The sequence below is a fragment of the Callorhinchus milii genome, unplaced genomic scaffold (assembly GCF_018977255.1).
Source record: "Callorhinchus milii isolate IMCB2004 unplaced genomic scaffold, IMCB_Cmil_1.0 Scaffold1, whole genome shotgun sequence".
NCBI lineage: Eukaryota > Metazoa > Chordata > Chondrichthyes > Chimaeriformes > Callorhinchidae > Callorhinchus > Callorhinchus milii.
The window spans coordinates 130,462,439-130,483,516 of record NW_024704742.1 but is presented as its reverse complement, the minus strand read 5'-3'; the positions used below and the strand labels follow the sequence as shown (position 1 = coordinate 130,483,516).

Genomic DNA, 21,078 nt, shown 5'->3' with positions numbered 1-21,078 from the left:
AGAGAATTGATCATTTTAAATTTCTGATTAAGAAATTGGTTACAACACAAAAACAATTTTAGATACTGTCCTTCATGAGGGATTGCGACTAAGAGGTAGCTTTGCACAGAGCCAGGGCGAAAGGCGAGCTAACTGTCTTCAGAGGCAAGTTTTCAGGTGAATTCCAAAGACAGGCAAGACGGAGAGATTCAGGAAGTTAAAGAGTTTCCAAGCATAGTGGCTGAAAGCGCTCTGGGATGCTACCCTACGTGAGGAGAGCTATATAAATGCAAGTTGTTGTTGAAAGCACAGCCGCTGATCTGAGAGGCCCGAGCCAGCTGAGCGAAGGAGGCAGGTAGAGGATTCAGATATGAGCAAGTTGGAGAGGTGTGGAGTGCCAGGACATGAAGTAATTTGGTGGTGAATGTGAGGATCTGGATATCAATCCATCTCGGAGTGCTGCAAAATGCCCACAAATTAAAAACTGCTGCAAATTAAGATCCCAATTCCCCTCCTCCCTCAACCAGAACAAAACAAATTAATAAAGATTTTCCTACTGAAAGACGTGGTCGAATGTTCGAAGAAGGGGCTTCGGTGTTAGCAACAGCGCTTCAAACCCGTCCATGGTTTTGTCATCTATAATCTCCAGAGATCTTTTAGCTTCATGTTGAACCTGGAAACATCAAGTGCATAAGAGAGATTATCTCAGGAGTTCATGGCTTGTTAACAAACATGTGGTAACCTCGAGACAAATACAGCTGGAGGGGTGGGTATAGCCTCAAAATCTGAGCCAAGGTAGAAATGAGGTCAGGAAGCATTTCTTCACGCAGATGGTTGTAAAAATGTGGAATGCACCAGAAAGCTATAGACATGAATCCAACAGGGACATTTTAAAGAGATAAACGGAGACTTGGGTAACAGAAGTATTAAGGAGTATGACATTGGGATACAGTTTGCCTACAAAAATAAACAGTCACTGCACTTTACAGTGAACCGTGAAATGCTTGAGATGTCCTCTCGACGTGAAAGGCACTGTATCAAATGCAAAGATTATTATTAAAAGATCTGCCAAGATGTAATAAAGTGGTAGAACAGGCTTGATGTCCTGAATGGCCTCTACCTGTTTCCTATGTCCTTACGTACCCCGTAGAAAGGTGGAGAAAGGAGATAGGATGCAGGATTTGCTGCCTCTGAATCTGTTTAATTCATAAACGTCTTCCCCCAAACACACACTGAGAAAGTCCAGCCCAGCTGATAGCGTTTTTAAAAAAAAGTACCTCTTTGTATTTGTTGGCTGTCATGTCAGCGCAGAGATTTACAAAGCCGGAAGGATCCACGAAAACCACTTCGAAGGCCTGGTGAAAGTCTGCAAGCGATGGCTGGAGGAGGAAAGGTCAAAACATTTCAGTAAGTTAAACCGTGACTTGCTTGGTAGCACTTTCATCTCTGGGACAGAAGACTGACTGTGGTTTCAAACCTCAAATCAAGACTTGAGCTCACACATTAAGCAGGCACCCCAAGGCAATCCTGGGGGAAGCTCCACATTATTGAGACAGAGGTGTCATCTTTTGAATGAGATGTTAAACGCATCTACCCCGCCAGTCCAGAAGTGAATTTCCTGGCTTACAATCTTCCCATCTGCCTGTCTGGGTGGAGACTACAGATCCCATGGCACGATTTAGAAAAGAGGAGCTTCCCCTGGTATCCTAGCCAACAACCCTTCAGATAAAATTGGTCATTCACTTCATGGCTGTTTGTGGGATAATGCTGTGTGCAAATGTCACGTTCATCTACAAATTACAGTCACTACATGTTACAGTATAATAGTAATTTGTGTGTTTGATAAACGTCTATTTGAGATGTTCTTCCAACATGAAAGGCACCATACCAAATGGTTTGTGGAACCACAGACCACATAATTGTTTTCTTTTAAAATAGCATACATGTTTCTAATTTGAGAAATCAAAGAGTTTCCCCCTCCCACTTCAAGATTCAAAAAAAGTTGGCGCAGGACACTTTTCTTTTGAAAACAAAACCTTTTTCTCAACCCAAGTGGCACTCCGCAGAAAATAATAACCTTTTTACTGCTTTAAAATGGTGCTTTCTCGAATCACCCAGAGAACATGATCTTAAACCAAACTCCCTTAACACAGTGCATCATACCCATTGGGGATTATAATAAACAATAATAATCCTAGGATTTGGTATAGTGCCCTTCACATTGGGAGAATGTGAGTCAAAACGTCACAGGTTCAAGCCCCATGTCGGGACTTTAAGCTCAAGTAGACTAGACCAACACTGCAATGTAATGCTGGAGGTGAGTGTTGCTGCATTGTCAGAGACTATTTTAAAAGAAAGCAATTATGTGTTCAGACTTAGAGACCTTGAATAAATAATGCGTTACTCAGATCTTGTTTCCAGGTTTTAGGAGACTACACAATTTCAAGATCGGTTTGCATGAAGAAGGCCATTGATCCATTTTATCTCATCCTTCCAGAATACCCCTCTCCCCCATAACTCCCATTTTCCCATCAGAGGCAGAACACAACTCGCTTCAGACCTAACATTGCATATGCATAGTTGCAGAAGTTTGAAAGAAATCAGATCATCTTACCGCTGACACATCACTGGTCAAGGAAAAATTGATTCCATTCTGAGTCAGGTCTGTTGCAGCTGAACAAGGACAGAACAATTCGCAACAGATGAGATATTAAAAACTTGATAAACTAGATACACCGTTAGGTTCCGTAAATAATAATAATTCTTACATTTGATATAGTGCCTTTCATGTCGGAAGGACTGTCTCACAAGCGCTTCACAGGATATACGGTAGTGTTGTGACTGTGCACTTTGCAGACGAACATGGCAGCTAATTTGTGCACTGCAATGTCTTAAAAACAGCCATGAAGTCGATCACCAATTTTATTTGAGGCAGGTGACTAGGTTTGGTGGAGGCTCAAATAGGGCATACAACACTGGCATAGACTAGTTGAGCTGAATGGCCTGTTTCAGCGCTGCATATGCTATGCAATAGGATTTGCTATGTTTGATCTCATCGCCTATAAAATATTGGTCAACACACCTTACAATAAAATCTGATGAAGCACTTTGAGACATCCTCCTGACATGAACGCCACTGTGTATCAAACGTAAATGACTATTACTATTATATTAATTATTCTGGATTAGTGAACAGGGTCCACTCATTAAATGCGTTCGCAGGTACTCTGAGCAGGAAAGAAAGAAAACTTGTCTGACATTGCCGTGTACAATTATCTGCCTACAAATACACAATCACTCCATTGTACAATAATTCCTGTGAAGCACTTTGAGACGTCCTTACAACATGATAATGCACTGTACCAAGTGCAAGTATTATGAGTACTTAATTATTATTAGTAGTAGTAGTAAACCATAAGTCTCTCTTACCCAAGAATTGGAGACAATTGCGAAGCACCTGGCAGCAGCTCATCATCTTGTTGAGTTTACGCCTTGAGAGCAGGTACGACACCAACATGGACACAAGAAACCCACTGAAGCAGCCATAGCCCTGGAGGGATTGAAGGGGGGGGAGAGAGAGAGAGAGAGAGAGAGAGAGGGGGGGGAGGGTAAGCTGGTGATCGAGATACCAAGTGAATCTGTGCAGGTTGGTGGTGGGAGCGCGGCAAAGTTACCTTGCTCAGCTCTCTCTGGTGCAGCCAGACTTTCAAAATGGCGATGCCGTCCTTCATCCCTTGGAAATCGGTGGCAGAGCTACAGAGGAAGTGAAGATGCTGCTCCATCACCAGATCAGACAGAACCGAGTTATTGTAGTGAGGCGTAGGAGGCTCGCCACTTCCTAACGAGAAAAACACACACACAATAAAAACTTTGTTTTCCATGAAGAGCCCTATCCTCCCGAAAATAAATGAACTCAAAACTTTCCCACTGTGACTTTCGGACAGTTGAGGCTCTCTCCTGACTGGAGCATTCGGACTCTTGCCTTCACACCTCCTCAATGTCCAGTAACCACTCCTCCATCTTGACTATCCTCCCTGGGTGAGGGTCAGGAAGCCTTAGATCCCAAGATCGCCGACGAGGAGACAGGCAAAGATAATAGAGTGAGGAGAAAAACAAAGATAACAGAGCGAGGACAAAGACAGAGATTATAGTGATGCGAAAGACCCAGATAGCAGTGAAGAAAAGATCTCAGGATGAGGGGTGAGTAAGCCCTTCTTTACATAATTCACCTCAACCGCCATTACCAGCGTAAGATAATATCCTCATTAGTGAGTCATAAATCTGAAGGTGAAAAAGAATTTGGGAAACAAAAACATTGTGTGAAAAACAGCATTCTTGAGAAAGCGTAATCACACGTGTGGTTCCACATTACACAACCCAGGAAGTCACTGACGCCAGTGATTGCCGCTTTTCTGGCACTCTTATCTCAGGGTCACCATGTCCTTTGCAAAAAGCACGCAAACACAGCAGATCAATAACCTTCCCTGGTAATCATGTAATAAGGGCACAGGTCTGATGTTCAAGATTCGTCAATCTATTTATTCAAGCAAAGGGGAGTCATCATTCCTTCCCCTTCCTCAAAGGCACTGATTCAGGGTCCCAAAGAACGTCAGATACCTTCTCCTATGTCAGAGCTCCGAGATGCTACATAAAGGGAGCTATATATATGCAAGTTTTTATGTCTGTTGTTGTCTAAACCCAGAATTCTACAGGGACAATGAATTCACACTGATTGACTGCAAAGATGCACATTATATTTACTGTAAAGATGCACATTAGAGATCCAGTAACAACAATTTGCATGTATGTAGCGCCTTTAGTCCAGGACAATCATCTTGAAGTACTTCACAAGGAGGACAGGGATCACCAAGTAAGAAGATGAAACGTGAGGCGCAGCTTAAAGAGGTAGTTTCTTTTCCCCACGGGTGAGAGGATATCACAGCTGAGCCTGACCTCTCCCATCCTATCTGCCACATGTGCACAAACAGTGCAGGAACTAGGAGCAGGAATTTTGCACCAGGAGCTGGTGACGGGCCAATTCTTCCTGCAGCACCAGGTGAGACGAGCAAACTCAGTACGGACCAGGATTCGAATCAGTGAACTCCTCTCTGTAAACTATAGCTCTATCCACTACACTAGGATGATCCAATTGGTGGCCCACAGGCCGATTTCATCTGCCCCCCCACATCCCTCCCTCTATTTCATCTGTCCCACCCGCTCCCTCCGTAACCCGTAAATGTTATGATTCTGGAAGGGAAAAATAAAAATATTGCTTATGCAGCCAGCGGACGTTTGTCAAATAGGGCATCCAGCCAAAAGGTTGGCCACCCTGCAGCACCATCTGGGGTGCCTCCAAAATAATAGCTTTTTTTAAAGAGGTTTTTTTGAAGGCAGAGAGAGATAAAATGCAAGTCGAAGGGATTTTAGGAGAATTCCACTGAGTGTGGGCAGAGGATAAAGACACTCGACCAAGTGTGGGCAGAAGCTAAAGACACTCGACCGAGTGTAGGCAGAGGCTAAAGACACTCGACCGAGTGTGGGCAGAGGCTAAAGACACTCGACTGAGTGTGGGCAGAGGCTAAAGACACTCGACTGAGTGTGGGGAGAGGCTAAAGGCCACCGATGGAGGGTGTGGAGTTCATATTAGAGATTTCAGAATCAGAAAAAGCCAAGTGTTGCATGACAAGATTACAGCAGGAAAGGGCTGAGAGAAGTCATTATGTTACCGACCTTCCTGGGCAGGCTGCTCGAGGAACCAGGCAGTACGAACATGATTTTTGCTGGGATGGAAGCGGCTCAGTTTGAAGAAACCAACAGGAGCGCAGGCGTGAAGTCTGACCGTCACCAGCTTCTCATCATTACCTGCAATCAAAAAGCCACAAGGCATTTGGGGTGTTTCTCAATGGGGCTGAAAACGCACCCAATAGTAACGCACAGCCTTGTACCCAGTGGGATAGATTATGTCTTGTCCCTCCTCAAGCAAGGAAACCCAAATCCATTACACAATAAACACAAAGTGACGTCGGTGGTAGTCCGATAATAATAATAATCCTTGGATTTGATAGAGCACCTTATCACGTCTTATTTAATGACAACATTTTAGCTTTAGAGCCAGCCGGCCATAGGAGTAGTGAGTGGTCCAGCTGTGTAGGTGCTCAGGGAATTGGTACCAGTGAACTCTGTAATTATGTTAGAACTGAATCAGCACTATAAAGAACCCTGTTAGAATGGGATCACACTTTATGTTTGCACTGGATACTCTCCCGACACCTCGACCAAATAGCCTTTGTTCATAATACTTGACAATAATAATTATAACGTTTGATATAGCTCTTTATCATGTTGTCAAATTGTTTCAAAAAACTTCTCAGGATTTTACTGTAAAATGTAGTGACTATATTTTGTAGGTGATCAGAGCAGCCAATATGCACCAGTAACTTCTCACAAATAACGATGAAGTGAATGACCAATTTTATCTGGGGATTTGTTTGCCAGGACACTGGGAGAAACTCCCATCTCTTTTTAAATACTGTAGGATAAAGCTGTTTGATAAAAGACAATCATTAACTCGATAAGCTTACTCGCTCATTTGAAAAAATGATTGTGACAATGAGAACCACCTGACACACACCTGACTATGTCATGAAGTCAGCTGGAGTGCTGAAAGAAATTGTCAGCCACTCCCGACTCACGCACCTGTTTTGCAACTGGCTCAAACTGCAGGAGGCTGGCAATATACAGCAGCAGTCTGCTCAACCCCCTTGGCTACTCAATCTGCGACCCTGGCACAGGAGCAGGAGCACTGTTTGCTTGCCCGCATGCTCATTAAAAACCCGGTTTTAGTAAATCCAACCAGGGCAAGGAAACAGGTGAAGGATGGCCAGAGGAGCAGCGAACGCTACACAGTATGGCTAGCGAATAGCTATGGGTCGCAGATAGCTCAACGAGTACAGCACAGACATGGAGAAATCATGTCATCTAGTTATCTCAGATGTCAGCCTGGCTCACAGGTAACAACATCATCAACAAATTACAATTGTATAGCGCCCTACACATCGGAAAGACGTCCCATAGCGCTGGACAATCGGGGCTTTTTGGATCCTAGCTGGGTGTTGGGATCAGGAGGGGTGGGGTGGCCAAAGGCACGGTCGAAGAGGAAGGTCTTTAGACGGGACTTGAAGGAGGCAAGAGAGGGGGTGAGGTGGAGGGATTGTGGGATAGAGTTCTAATCTCGGCTGAAACTCCAATGCAGTCTTGCAATTCAGTGCATTGCATTGTTGGAGGTGCCGTCCTTCAGATGAGATGTTAAATCATTCAAAAAGAGAAGGGAGTTTCTCCCCGGTGCCCTGACCAACAATCCCCCAGATAAATAAAATTTTATTCAGTTCATGGCTGCTTGTGGGACGTTACGATAAGGCGTTGTATCAAATGCAAGGATTATTATTATTTACATTCCTGGGTGTCAATCCAATATTAAAAGCAACTCTGACTTTAAAAGAATTGGATAATTACCCCCCCACAAAAAAAGGCATGAATGACAACAACGACACAAGGGTTAGGTCGGTGGGTGATATACAAACCTCGCGGTTGCAGGAGCAGGACAGGTTTCAGGTGGTTGCTGTTGAAGTAGCCAAACTTCACCCATTCAAAGAGCTCATTCCCGGACAGGTGATGGGCGATGTGAGCCAAGTAGAGCGCTCGCTTCCTGAAGTAGCGCTGGTTCAGGTTGTCCTTCTCTTGTAGAGTTTCCTGCAATTGCAGAGATCAGCCTCAAGCCTGAATCAATTCCAATTAGAATCGTAGAATTCTACATCACAAAAACCGGCCGTTCAGCTATCCCATCCAGTCTTACATCCTTCAGGAAGATGATTACCCCGTATCTTACCTGTTAAGTCACAACAAATACCAAATACACCAGACCCCCCTCACCCTTTCCCCGACCCAACCTCTTCCTCCCCCCCTCACCATCAAGATTTCAACGGAAAGCTACTTGCATGCACACACTAGAACGAAAATTCGGAGCCCTGTGTCACATAAGAGAATGTATATTTGTTGTCAATCCACTCTTAAGTTTTCTTATGCCATTGTGAGTGTATACTCTTGAAGTTAATAGCCACTGAGACACAGATTTAATTCTCTCTCTCTCTCGCACACACACTCTCTCTCCCACTCCCAATCCTACGATCTTTGATACAGTTCCCCGCAATAAGCGAGTGAAAACAGGTGCCATCATCATCAGGCCGCTCTCAAGCACCTCCAGACGACCACCTTATGGCAGGGCCGCTGAGGACCTGGTAGTTGCTCTCCCTGGCCAACCCACTGCTCTCTCTCCGTCACTGGGGATGGGTTAACCCACAGAAGCCAACAAAGAAAGAAGTGGAGAAACATTAAGTGTTTTTTTATATTCTACATGCAGATACGGAAGTGCATTTTGGCAGATGGCTCCAGTACTACAATACCCATCCTTGCCTTGCCTGCACCGTATATAATGCTATCAATATCAACCCGCTGCAGATTAATAAAGCCAGCGCAACACGTGATGTCTACAGATGTACAGCCCAGATGGTGGGCGAGCAGAGACGTCCTGAGCCACTGAACCCGAGGGTTAGGGAGACTTACAGCCGGTATCGTGATGGCAATATCCACATTGATCTCCGGTTTGATGCAAGTTCCAAGCAAGTAGCTTCCAACGACCTTTGCAGAGGCGGGAGGCAGAAAGCGGAACTTTCCTTTGACGTTGTACGGTACTTGAAGGAATGGAACTTTAACCCCTTCAGGAAGCCACGACTGGTCCGTTATCTGTTGGGAGAAAGAACCACTTTATCAACACGTTACTCCAAAAAAGATCATTTCGAATCAAACTCTGAAGACTGAATAGGAGCAGCGTTCCTGATCACATTTGTGCCGCTGCGGGAAGGATACCGGACACAGGGTTCTAGCAGGAAAAAATAAACTAGCGAGGAATTGTGACCATCGAGCTATGCTTTTGGTGGCTGTTTCTGAAGAGCTCTAGGTTGCCCACGACCTTGACGTCAGTCAAACAGTTTGATAAAATCAGAAGATAACGATCTCCTCTTAGCTCAAGTGCCCAATCTCCAGGCCAATGGATTAATTCAGACGCCCTTCTTTGCGCCTTGTCCCCCCACACCCCAACAATGCCACACAATGGGCTAAATTTCGGCTCTGATTTGCAGGAAAGAGTGGCAGCAAAAAGACAGGACCACAAACAGGGTCAAAAGAAACAGACGACCGCAAGTATGAAATTGTAGCCGAGATACAAAGGCCTTTTCAAGAACAAATCCATCATTAACAAGGAACAAGTCAGCTGGCAAGAACCTCAACCCTCCCAGCCAACTCCTCTTCCTTAAATAGTGTGAGGCAGCGGGTGTTAACGAAACAGATTCTACTGCAATTTCCAGCACCGGGAATAGACGTGTCCGACTGAGTTGGCAGTATCTTCATATCCAAATCACAATCTACACTTACTCACCCATATTTAATGATCATTAGTCACCTCGAAACTTTTTAGTTGGCCTGTTGTCAGCAACTTGCCATTCAAGCATGGTTCATAGAAAATGCTTTGTATCATTTAAACACCTGCCATGTGGGTGATTGCATTGAAGGAGATTGGCAACCATGTACAATTGTTCACAGATACAGTAAATCTCCATTGACCAGCTTTTTATAGAACGCCAACATCCTTTCGGTAAAGGTGGATGTCAGCTTGGCTCAGTTTGTAATAATAATAATACTTGCATTTGATATAGCACCTCATCTTTGAGATATCTCAAAGCACTTCACAGAATACGCTGTAAAATGGATTTACTGTATATTTTGTGGGCAAAATGCATCAACCAATTGCACACAGCAATCCTGGTAGCACTCTCACCTCTGGATCAGAAAATTGTGAAGCCCCACTTTGTGACTTCGAAGTTCATAGTCTAAGCTGACACCCCAGTACATTGTCAGACGTGCCATCCATCGGATGAGAATTTAAGCTAAGATCCCCCATGCCTGTTCAGGTAGACATTAAAGATCCCTTGATACTATTCAAAAAGAAAAGGGATTTTATCCCAGTGTCCTAAGATGACAATTCCCCAGACAAAACTAGTCATTCATTTTGTGGCTTGTGTATGGGGCATTGCCTTGCACAAACTGGCTGCCTACAAAACACATAGTCACTCCACTTTACAGTAAATCCTGTGAAGCACTTTGAGATGTCCTCCCGCCATCTGACACTATATAATATGCAGGGTTTATCATTATTATTATCCCTTGGTGAGGCTGAGTGAATATCAGCTCGGATTCCCATGCTGATGATTTTTAACAGTGATTAATCGACTGATATAAAGTGTACGGTTTAACAGAATCACGTTCAGCTATAATGCACCCCTAAGGTCAAATCACTTGCCGGCATTCACTGTCTTGGCTCACATATGACGAATGCCACTTGAACAAGGTACCACCAAAGGGAGCCAACAGAACCATATCAAATGAGTAGTCACCTTCAATAGAGGGTCAGAATACTCAATTTATCGGCCCACTGTCACTAGAAAGTGCTTCATGTATATTACCTATATGTTGGCCATTAGTCCAGTTCTCATCAGGGTCCACTGTCTCCCTTGCAGATCGATTTCAAGGTGCTCACCTACAAACCCATCCACACCTCCTCATCTCAACAATCTCCTCCTCCGACCCTATTCCTCCACTCACCTACTTGCTGTGTGATCCTCGCACTCTTGGATCCACCGTTAGTGTCCTTAGACACTAGCCCTCTCTTTTTGTTTTTAAGTCCTGTCTCAAAACCTATCGTTCCAACGCACCTATGGCCACCTCCCTCCCCTGCTTGGTGATAGACCGACCCCGTCTTTGTAAAGCACTCCAAGACGTTACCCTTCGTGTAGGTACGTACACAGGGGCAGTTGTTGTTGTATATCATGCATGTGCTTCGTGCAAAATTCAATCTTGTTCACAATCAATCAACCAATCAATCACATATTAATGTACACAGTGACTATGTGGTGCAGGTCTCAGCGACTCCTCAGCTGCTGGCATGACAGAAAATGCAACTATGTTAGGAATTAATTGGTCATAATTCACAACAGTTCAGCGTCACATACATTACCTACATTATTATTTTGCTCCAATAAATTAAAGGTGGAGAGCTGAGGGGAAATTATTCCACTTTCCATTGTGCAAATCTTGATTAGAGCCCACTTCAGAAAGAATATATCAATCGCTCAGGTTTGTCCCAGCTGGCCGATACCGACCTTAAATTATTCATCAGAAGCAGCTCCTCACAGCGCTGCGCAAACAATAATTATTAACATCAATCAGGAACGCTCCACAGTCCAAATTTAGGATTGGCTCCTCTTCAGTGAGTCTGTTTTAGAATCACAGAAATTACAGCATAGGAGGAGGCCACTTGGCCCATCTAGCCTCTAATAGTGCTAATTTATCCACTAGAGCTCAGCAACTCCAATCCCTACTCCGAGCTCTTCACCGCACACTTACATTATTGAGCAGAATAATGATTTTGGTCCAGCACCTTTCATATCGGGAGGACATTTCAAAACACTTTTAGTAAATGGGACTGTAAGGATTGTTCTTTCTCGAAATGGAAGGAGGTGTGCAGCGGTGTCCCCCAGGGATCGGTATTGGGACCACTGCTCTTTCTAATATATATTAATGATCTGGACTTGGGCATAGAGAGCACTATTTCCAAGTTTGCAGATGATACAAAGTTAGGTAGGGTAGTAAATAGTGAGGAGGACTGTAACCAACTGCAAGCAGACATACACAACAATGGTGGAAAGTTCTGACATGTGGCAGATGGATTTCAATGTCGATAAGTGTGAGTTGATACACTTCGGTAGGAAAAATGAGAGGAGGCAATATAGAATTGGTAGATCAATCTTAAGGAGGGTGAACGTACTGAGATATCTGGTTGTTCAAGAAGTGAATAATTAAAGTTAGCGTTGCACGTTGATAAGGCAGTGAAAAGGCATTTGGTGTACTGAGCTTTATTAGTAGGGGCATAGAGTATAAGAGTAGGGAGGTTATGGTTAATCTATACAAAACACTGGTTAGGCCTCAGCTGGAGTACTGCTTCCGGTTCTTAGGAAGGATTTTGAGGCACTGGAAAGGGTGCCGAAGAGATTCACGAGAATGATACCAGGAATGGGGAACCTTAGCTATGAGGACAGGCTGGAGAAGTTAGGACTTTTCCCATTAGAGCAGAGAAGGTTACGCGGGGACCTGATAGAGGTCTTCAAGATCATGAAAGGTTTCGACAGGCTCGATAAGGAAAAGCTGTTTCTGTTGGGAGGTGTGTCTGTGACCTGCGGTCACAGTCTTAAGATATCTACCAAAAGAAGCAGAGGCGAGGTTAGAAGAAATGTTTTCGCTCAGCGAGTTGTTCGAATTTGGAATGATCTGCCTGAAAGGGCAGTGAAGTCCGATTCGATAACAGCTTTTAAGAGAGAACTGGATAGGTCTCTGGGGAAGACGAGTTTGCAGGGTTATGGGGAGAAAGCTGGTGATTGGGGTTAGTGAAAGTGACTTGCTCTGTCAAAAGAGGCGGCAGACTCGATGGGCCGAATGGCCTCCTGTGCTGTAACATCATATGAATCTAAAAAGAGCCAGCACAGACAATGTGCTGAATGCCCTTCTTCTGTGCTCTGAATTTCTATGGTTCACATGATTTACTGCAAAGTGGGGGTGATTGTGTCTTTGTAGACAAACTCGGTAGCTCATTTGCTCATTTATACACAGCAATGTCCCACAATTTTATTTTGGGGAAAATGTTGGCTCGGACATCGGGAGAAACTCCCTTCTTATTCAGTAAATGCAACTCCCTCCTCAGGAATTGAGCTATTTAATACCCAAACAAATCACAATTTACATTTATGTGGTGCCTTTTACATTAGGAGGATGTCTGACTTCACACTGCTGACTGGGAATTCGAGCTGGCAAAGTGGGAGCTGAAGAGGATGGGGAGGGGGAAATATACCAAAAGTATGGTCAAAGAGGTAAATCTTGAGGTGAGCTTTGAACATGTGGAAAGAATGGAGAGGAAGGAATCAGAGGAACTGGATGGAATTCAAGAAGAGCAAGGCGAAAAATGGCTGGAAGTTAGTCAGTGATGAATTGACGTCTATTAAATAAAGGGGGCAATAGTCGTTTTGGCCTGATGACTTATCAATGAACAAAACGCTACACAAAGTAACCTGTTCTTGAACACTACATATTGACATTGAGTGAAACGACCACAACTTGTGACCCTCACGCAGGGCAGCATCAGAGTGCTGAACAACGGGGTACCTGATGCCGAGACGAGAAGAAATGGGAGATGACCACAAGTGGGATTGAAGAGTTAAAGTCTTCAGTGAAAATGGAAAACCGCACGATGAGCAAGTAGGTAAAGATGCAATGGACCCCTTGCATTTATCTCAATCCATAAATCCCAGGTTAAAACTTACCTTTTCAAACTCATCTGTGATCACCGCGCCCCCCAACCCACAGGCCAACTTGCTCGATATCTAACCCCATCACTGTAAAATGTTCCCAAGCATTATTCTACCCACTATAAATGGAAGTTATTGTTGAGACATTCTTTTATGCAAAAGGTACAATGTGAACTCATTGTATTTTGGTGGTAAATACAACGTATACAAATTGCTATTGCATATGTACAAAATTAAGCATTCTCTATCACAAATATCTATTCAGTCTCAGCACAGCATATTTCAAATATTAAAAAAAAATTAAACCCCTTACATCAACTTGCTGTGTTTCTGGGATGTTGGCAAGAAGTCTGTTCACTTTGTGGAGGAAGTCATCAATGGCCTTGCGTTTCTTTTCTTTCAATTTCACTTCTTTCAGAAGTTCCTCAATCTGCAAGTTTCAAAAATACATTATAAGCGTTATACATTATATTTTTTTGGACCACTGGGTGTCTGACATATGCAGAAACCCATCACCATTCTTAAGAGTATCCAAACCAAACTGAGAATTCGATGCATTCCACCTATACATGGAAATCCTCAAGATATTTATTGATGTGGAATTTGCACTCTCCTTGGAGGGATACATCCTTCTTACCCAATTCCAGAATATTAGGTGCAGGTTGGCAAGAGAAAACGCTTGGGAGCCCAATAGTGTGCGCTGGGCTACTGCCTCAGTCTAACCAGCTAAAACCGCACAGCTTGTCATTACCATTGAAAGCACTGTCTGGCAATCCTTCTCACTGCTTGTCCAGCTAGGACTACCCAACCCGTTTGATCTTTGCCTTGCATGGTTAAAAAGAGCTAAGTGGGAAAAATCCCTGCTTCCAGTGACTGGTTTGCCCTTCCAAGTCCTGCCGATGAGCCCAGCTGGATGTGCTTTCATAAGCAGTGCCCTAGAGTACTGCGGACGCACCTGGCTCAGGAACTGGACGACCGAGACCATCACAGAGGGTGGACTCAATTCTGACATTCCGTTGCCAAATATATTAGTTTGATTTTTTTAAAGTTTTGTATATAAACCCACACCATCTGACTGTACAGCCCAACTATCGCACCTCCCCTCAGGCATAAAGATCACACTGTCATCTCTCCTGCCGAGGGCACGAGGTGTTGAGATTGGATATGAAGTCACACTCACACTGTGATTTCCATGAATATTCGTATTTTCACCACATGGATTAAACAGATGGTCTCTTCTTTCAGATCAATGGAAATACATCTCTGACAGAATTATTTATAAACCAGGTGAGGGGACATGGATCACACGTGACTCCAAAAGACAGTGAGAGAGAAAATAGCAGCTTGAAAGTGCTGTGGCCACCTGTAAGTTACAGTCAGTTATCACAAAAAGGCTCCAAAAATCAATTTGTTGAGAAAAGAGCTTAATTAAAAACCTGAGGTTGGCGATGGAAAGCAAAGGATGTCCGCCCCCCACAACCCAAACTCCCTCCATCAATTCACTGATCTCAGCTGTGCTGTTGTTCAGTGCTACAGAAAGGTGTCACAAAGACATGCTATCCCACAGCAGGAAGGCACTCTCACATACACACACACACAACATGGATGCATAAACCAACACACAACACACATACAGGGAGAGACATTGAGAGGGTCACACACAAAAGCACACAACCTGAGTTAGCTAGCCCCTCCGCTAAAGGTGGAATTGTGTCATGCAGAGAAAACAGAAGAGATTCAAGGTGTATTATTTATAAAATTGAGGAGCTGTCAGCTTGTAACATTCAGGCCAGCCTTGTGAGGACAAACTGCTCTTCAACTCGTCACAGTAAAATGCAAGTATGAAATTCATCAGATCATCTCGATCTCCATGTAACCCAAGTGAATACAAAGTCAAACTGCTATTGTCAGTTTTTATTTCCATAACTCAATAACACACACACACAGAAAACCAGGAACGAGGAGGTCATTCAGCCCATCGAGCCTGTTCTATCACTGTAATAGATATTGGCCCGATCTTTTAATTCCAATGTTCTACCTGTTCACCATACCCTTTCGTACATCCATTACTCAAATATCTCTCTTTCATTCTTAAATATCCCTACGGATTCCACCTCTACAACATTCTGGGGCAGTGCATTCCACGTGAATCCAGAACAATAGTTCTGCAACTTGGGGAAGTGAGGAGAGAGAAAAAAAATCACAGGATTCCCACAACTACCCAAAGACCCCTTCTGGTAGGTTTGAATGTCGGAGGCCTGAAATACCTCATGATATGAGCCTTAAAACCAGCTTCTTAAAATCTAAAGATTTTTGGAAAAACTCTCAAATGTATTCTTACTTTGGAAGCCATTATGCTGACTTTAAATTTTAAAGACAATGGTCTTAAGGTGGAGACTATGAACTGGTTCAAGTTTCTGGTGAAGTGAGGGTCAGGCCCTTCATCTGAATGGCCTCCCAATAATCAACAACAAATTGCAGTTATATAGTGCACTCCACCGGCGTAGCATCTCAGAGATCTTAACATTGGGGAAGTTTGACACTGAGCTGTGGGGACGGAAGGATGGTGACAATAGGCATGGTCTAGGAGGAAGATCCTCAGGTGCAATCTGAAGACTTCCCCAAGTTGCAGAACTATTGTTCTGGATTCACGTGGAATGCACTGCCCCAGAATGTTGTAGAGGTGGAATCCATAGGGATATTTAAGAGCGAGAGATCTGTGGAGTCCTGTAGCTCAGTGGTTAGAGCACTCGCCTCACAAGTGAGAGACCTGGGTTTGATTCCAGACAGGCCGAAATGTTGGCCAAGCTTCCTTACTCCATTTGCCTGATAATAATCCCTCAAGAAAAAAAAATAATAATTTGGTCACTTCAATCCATGACTGTTTGTGGGACGCTGCTGTGCGCAATTGGCTGCCGCGGTTCGCCCACAAAAATGCAGTCAATTCACTTTACACTTCTGTGAAGTGCTTTGAGACATCCAGAAGACTTGAAAAGCGCTATATCAATTCAAGGATTATTATTATTATTATTATTAAGACGGGCAAGGATGGCGCAAGCTGGAGTTATTGAGGCACAGGCAGATTCGCTGTCTAACTGGACATATGATTAATTACCACTCCAGGGAGTTACCAGTGGGCGGTCAGTGCCTGTGGAACTGTTCCCGTGTGGAGACCTAAAGGAGTCAAAATATCATCAAAGAGATGATGCGGGCGGGGGAAGAAAAATCAGACTCCTTTCATTTTGGTCTCACACAGCAAGAGGTAGTGTCCATGGCAGAATTATGCAGGTGTGTAGCCTGGCTGAATTGATAACAATTCTCTGTGTCAGAAGGTTTTGAGTTCAAGACATCAGGACACTGAACTCACATAGTCTATGCTAAACCTCCAATGCATGTGCTGCATCATTGGGAGGTGCTGCGCTTAGTGTGAGACATGAAACCAATGTTCTGTCTGCTTGTGCAGGTGGATGTTATAGATCCCTTGGCGTTACTCAAGGAGACAAGAGAAATTCTCCTGGTGTCCTGGCCAACAAATCCCCCCCATCCCCACCCCCACACACAAAATTGATCATCCACTTTATAGTGGTTTGTGGGACATTCCCGTGAATAAATTGGCTGCTGTGTTTGGCCTACAAAATAGTCATTACACTTTACAGCAATCCTTTGAGGTACCTCAAAGTCCTCCCGATTTAAAAGTCGCTATATCAAATGCAAGGATATTTGTTGGTATACAAAAAAATAAATTGTATAGAAATAAATCCCAATATGCGTTTTAAGCATAAACCGGAGGGTTCCTGGAATGAGCAGTGTCTAAAATGTCTAAGAAATAAATTAAAACTATTTGCACCCATACCCAGCAGCAGCACAGAACATTTTGGTAACAATAGGAGGATTTAACTAGACTTATATTAACATTTTTAATTAAATGAGCTGCAGGGAGGGTCCAGTTTGCCATTCCTCAGCCAGTAACATTCTGATTCCATCTACATTCCCTGAAGTCACCAAGTCAGGTTTACATGTGTTCCTTTTTAAATAAACAAATGCTTAATAACAGGCCACATTGCAACTGAGCCTACAGCATGCCATTCATCAATACAGTTTTCCGCTCCCTAACCCTGGGAATCCAGGGCAAATTTAGCCTCCACATGCAAGCCTGGCAGAGACCAACAGACTCAACATGGCCTATAATTCCCCCCACCTTGGGACGTCCTCCCGACGTGAAAGGCGCTATACAAATGTAATCTTGTTGTTGCTGTTTGGTGACTTACTTGCTGATTTTGTCTTTCATTTTTTTCCATTCACTTCCTATAAATCTTGAGCTTTTTTTTTAAAAATGTCTACTTTCTTCCATCTCCACATCACCCAACACCACCACTATGTTACCCCTAATACTGCAGAACCCCTCACCCATGCCTTTCCCACCTTCAGATTAGATTCTTCCAATGTACTGTTAACCAGCATCCCCAGATCCTCCCTCAACAACCTCCAAACTACCCAGAACTCCACTACCCTCATCCTCTCCCACAACAGCCAATGTGACCCCATTACCCCCATCCTCTCCCATACTTGCCACCTTCGCCCACAGAGCACGCAGTCATTCCACTTGACAGTATATCTTGTGAAGCACTTTGAGACATCTCGACAACATGATAAAGTGCTATATAAAATGCAAGGATTATTATTATTATCCTCTCCCACACTAGCCTCTGTGATCCCCATTACCCCCATCCTCTCCTGGCTGCACCAGCCCTCTATCCCTCATTACTTTAATATCCTTACCATCAAAAGCTTCCATGGCTTTGCACCATCATCTCTCTGCAATCTTCTGTGGCCCTGCTCCAGCTTGTTTCATACCTCAGCACTTTGCCCTCTACCCTCTCCTGTAATCCCTCCATCTTGTCCTTTCCCTCTCTGCTTCCAAATCCTGCCACAAGACTTGCATCTCAACTGTGCTTTCGGTCATCTCCCCTCAACCCACCCAACCCCCATCTCAGGTTTCTCGAAGCTCAGTCTTTACAAAGCACTTTGAGACATTTTCCCATTGTGAAAGGCACTGTATAAGTGTAAATTGTTGCTGTAAAGAATATTAAAGGAAAAACTTGAGCCTTCAAGTGGCAACATTTTTATTTAAATGTTGCTTTTAATAAGCTGTACGTGGTTTACGTCTTTCATGATGAAATGGTTTAGAAATAAGTGGCTTTTGTTTTTCCCCTTAAAAACATCACCAACAGCCCACTGCATTAATTAGCAAATGGTCCTACAAAACTTTGCTTTGCACATAAGATGCAAGAGCCCTTCAACCATCATACTTTAGTGCTTCAACTTGGTGGTGTTGGGGGGGGCGGGGAGAGAAAGAAAGGATTTGTATTTTCAGACTACTTTGGCAAACATTCAAAGGCCAGAAACACACAGAAATTGCAATGGACAAGCATTACCTGCATCCGCAACAGATTGGAGTGGAAGAGGCTCTCAGTCTCCTTCAGCTCATTGAGTTCTTCATTGGTCGGTGGCTTGTACAGATCCTTCTTGTTCATCTTAACAACTGTTATCACTCCGGCATCTGGCGTCTGCTTCTCTTTTCTCTTCTTTTGAGATTTCCTCTCTTCTTCTTTGTCCTCTTCATCTTCCTCTTCAATTACCTTTAACAAAAATAATTTCACATTCAGGCAGCCTTTCACCTCGGGATGTCATCTCAAAGCTCCTTCCCACAGCCAACTGGGAATCTGGGGTAGGGGAGTTGAAAACAGAGGGGACGGGAAAGCTCTTAAGCCTTGCCCGGCCCCACCATTGGCAGGCGGACCTTCAGCCTCTCTGCCCCCATCCTCTGGAACTCCATTCCACAGTCCCTCGGCTACGCCCCCTCCCTTGCCTCCTTCAAGACAGTCTCAAACCTTCCTCTTCAACCATACCTTCGGTCCGTCTCCTACCCCTTCGCTTCCCGCCCTCCACCCGTCCTGATCCCAACCACCACTTCAGGTGCAGATCCCTGACTGTCCTGCGCTTTTGGATGTCCTTCTGATGTGAAAGGCGCTATACAAATGTAATTTGTTGTTGTTAACATTTCTATCTGGTGGGGAAAAGGTTTGCTTGTCAGTCAGTGCGTGAGGAATGCTGCATTGCTAGATGTGCCATCCTTCAGATGAGTCGTTGAAACAGAGGTCCCATCTGTCTGTGTTGGTGGACTTTAAAGATCCCATGGCAAGTTTAAAAAGAGAAAAAAATTTCTCCTGTTGTCCTGGCCAACAGTCACGTAGATAAAATTGGTCATTCACAGCTGTTTAAGGGATATTGCTGTATGCAAACTGGCTGCCACATTCACCTACAAATACAGACATCCTTTCCCACGTGAAAGGCACTTTATCAAATGTAAAAATTATTATTATTACAACTTTTCACAATGAACAGCAGAGAACCTGCATCCGGGAGTGATTGCAGAGGTAGTCTGAAGACTCCTGTAGTCCTTAAGCAACAACTGAGAAATGTACTGCCTCACATGTTTTAAATGTGCTCATGGGACCATGTATTTGTGTCCCAAGCAATTGGATGGGCTCTGAGCCTTGTGAACCACCCAGAAGAACAGGGCCCCAAAGATCAGCCACTACACTGAAACAGACAAGACAAGCACATACACACCACATACACACACACACACACAACCACAAAAAAAGGCCACATAAGAGCAGTTGAAGAGTGGCAGATGGACACCCTACCTCCTGCTCAGCACCTTGCGGAGAGATCTCCTTGAGTTTTCTCTTCATTCCCTCTCTCCCTGCCTGACTGTGGTGCAGGGTCTGGTGCTGCCCCTCTCACACTCTCTCTGTCACACACACTGTCTCACTCACTCACTCACTCTGTGTGTGTGTGTGGGGCCTCTCTGTCACTGTCTGTGTGTGTGTGTGTGGGGGGGGCTCTCTGTCACTGTCTCTGTGTGTGTGTGTGTGGGGGGGGCTCTCTGTCACTGTCTCTGTGTGTGTGTGTGTGGGGCCTCTCTGTCACTGTCTGTGTGTGTGTGTGGGGGGGGGCTCTCTGTCACTGTCTCTGTGTGTGTGTGTGTGGGGGGGCTCTCTGTCACTGTCTCTGTGTGTGTGTGTGTGGGGCCTCTCTGTCACTGTCTGTGTGTGTGTGTGTGGGGGGGGCTCTCTGTCACTGTCTCTGTGTGTCTGGGGGGGCCTCTCTGTCACTGTCTGTGTGTGTGTGTGTGTGTGTGGGGGGGGGCCTCTCTGTCACTGTGTGTGTGTGGGGGGGGGGGCTCTCTGTCACTGTATCTGTGTGTGTGTGTATGTCTGTGTGTGGGGGGCCTCTCTGTCACTGTCTCTGTGTGTGTGTGTGTGGGGGCCTCTCTGTCACTGTCTGTGTGTGTGTGTGGGGGGGGGGGGTGGGGGGCCTCTCTGTCACTGTCTCTGTGTGTGTGTGTGTCTGTGTGTGGGGGGGGGGGGGCTCTCTGTCTGTCTCTGTGTCTGTGTGTGGGGGGGGGGGGGCTCTCTGTCTGTCTCTGTGTGTGTGTGGGCCTCTCTGTCACTGTCTGTGTGTGTGTGTGTGTCTGTGTGGGGGGGGGGCTCTCTGTCTGTCTCTGTGTGTGTGTGTGGTGGGGGGGCCTCTCTGTCACTGTCTCTCTCTCTCTCTCTGTCTCTCT

The 21,078-nt window shown here is 44.7% G+C and overlaps 1 protein-coding gene across 1 annotated transcript in view; it reads right to left on the bottom strand.

Annotated features, from left to right (window-relative positions):
• The window catches only part of nol6 (nucleolar protein 6 (RNA-associated)), a 31,094-nt gene extending 10,799 nt beyond the window's left edge, over positions 1–20,295 (bottom strand). The window contains exons 1-11 of the mRNA XM_042331923.1: positions 20,156–20,295; positions 18,881–19,084; positions 13,759–13,875; positions 8,599–8,778; positions 7,560–7,728; positions 5,710–5,841; positions 3,654–3,817; positions 3,409–3,529; positions 2,594–2,652; positions 1,257–1,358; positions 537–652 (exon numbers count right to left, since the gene is read on the bottom strand). Coding sequence (XP_042187857.1) covers positions 537–652; positions 1,257–1,358; positions 2,594–2,652; positions 3,409–3,529; positions 3,654–3,817; positions 5,710–5,841; positions 7,560–7,728; positions 8,599–8,778; positions 13,759–13,875; positions 18,881–19,084; positions 20,156–20,203 — 1,412 coding nt within the window. The 5' untranslated portion in view covers positions 20,204–20,295. The remainder of the gene's footprint in view (positions 1–536; positions 653–1,256; positions 1,359–2,593; positions 2,653–3,408; positions 3,530–3,653; positions 3,818–5,709; positions 5,842–7,559; positions 7,729–8,598; positions 8,779–13,758; positions 13,876–18,880; positions 19,085–20,155) is intronic.
• Positions 20,296–21,078: the final 783 nt, after the last annotated feature.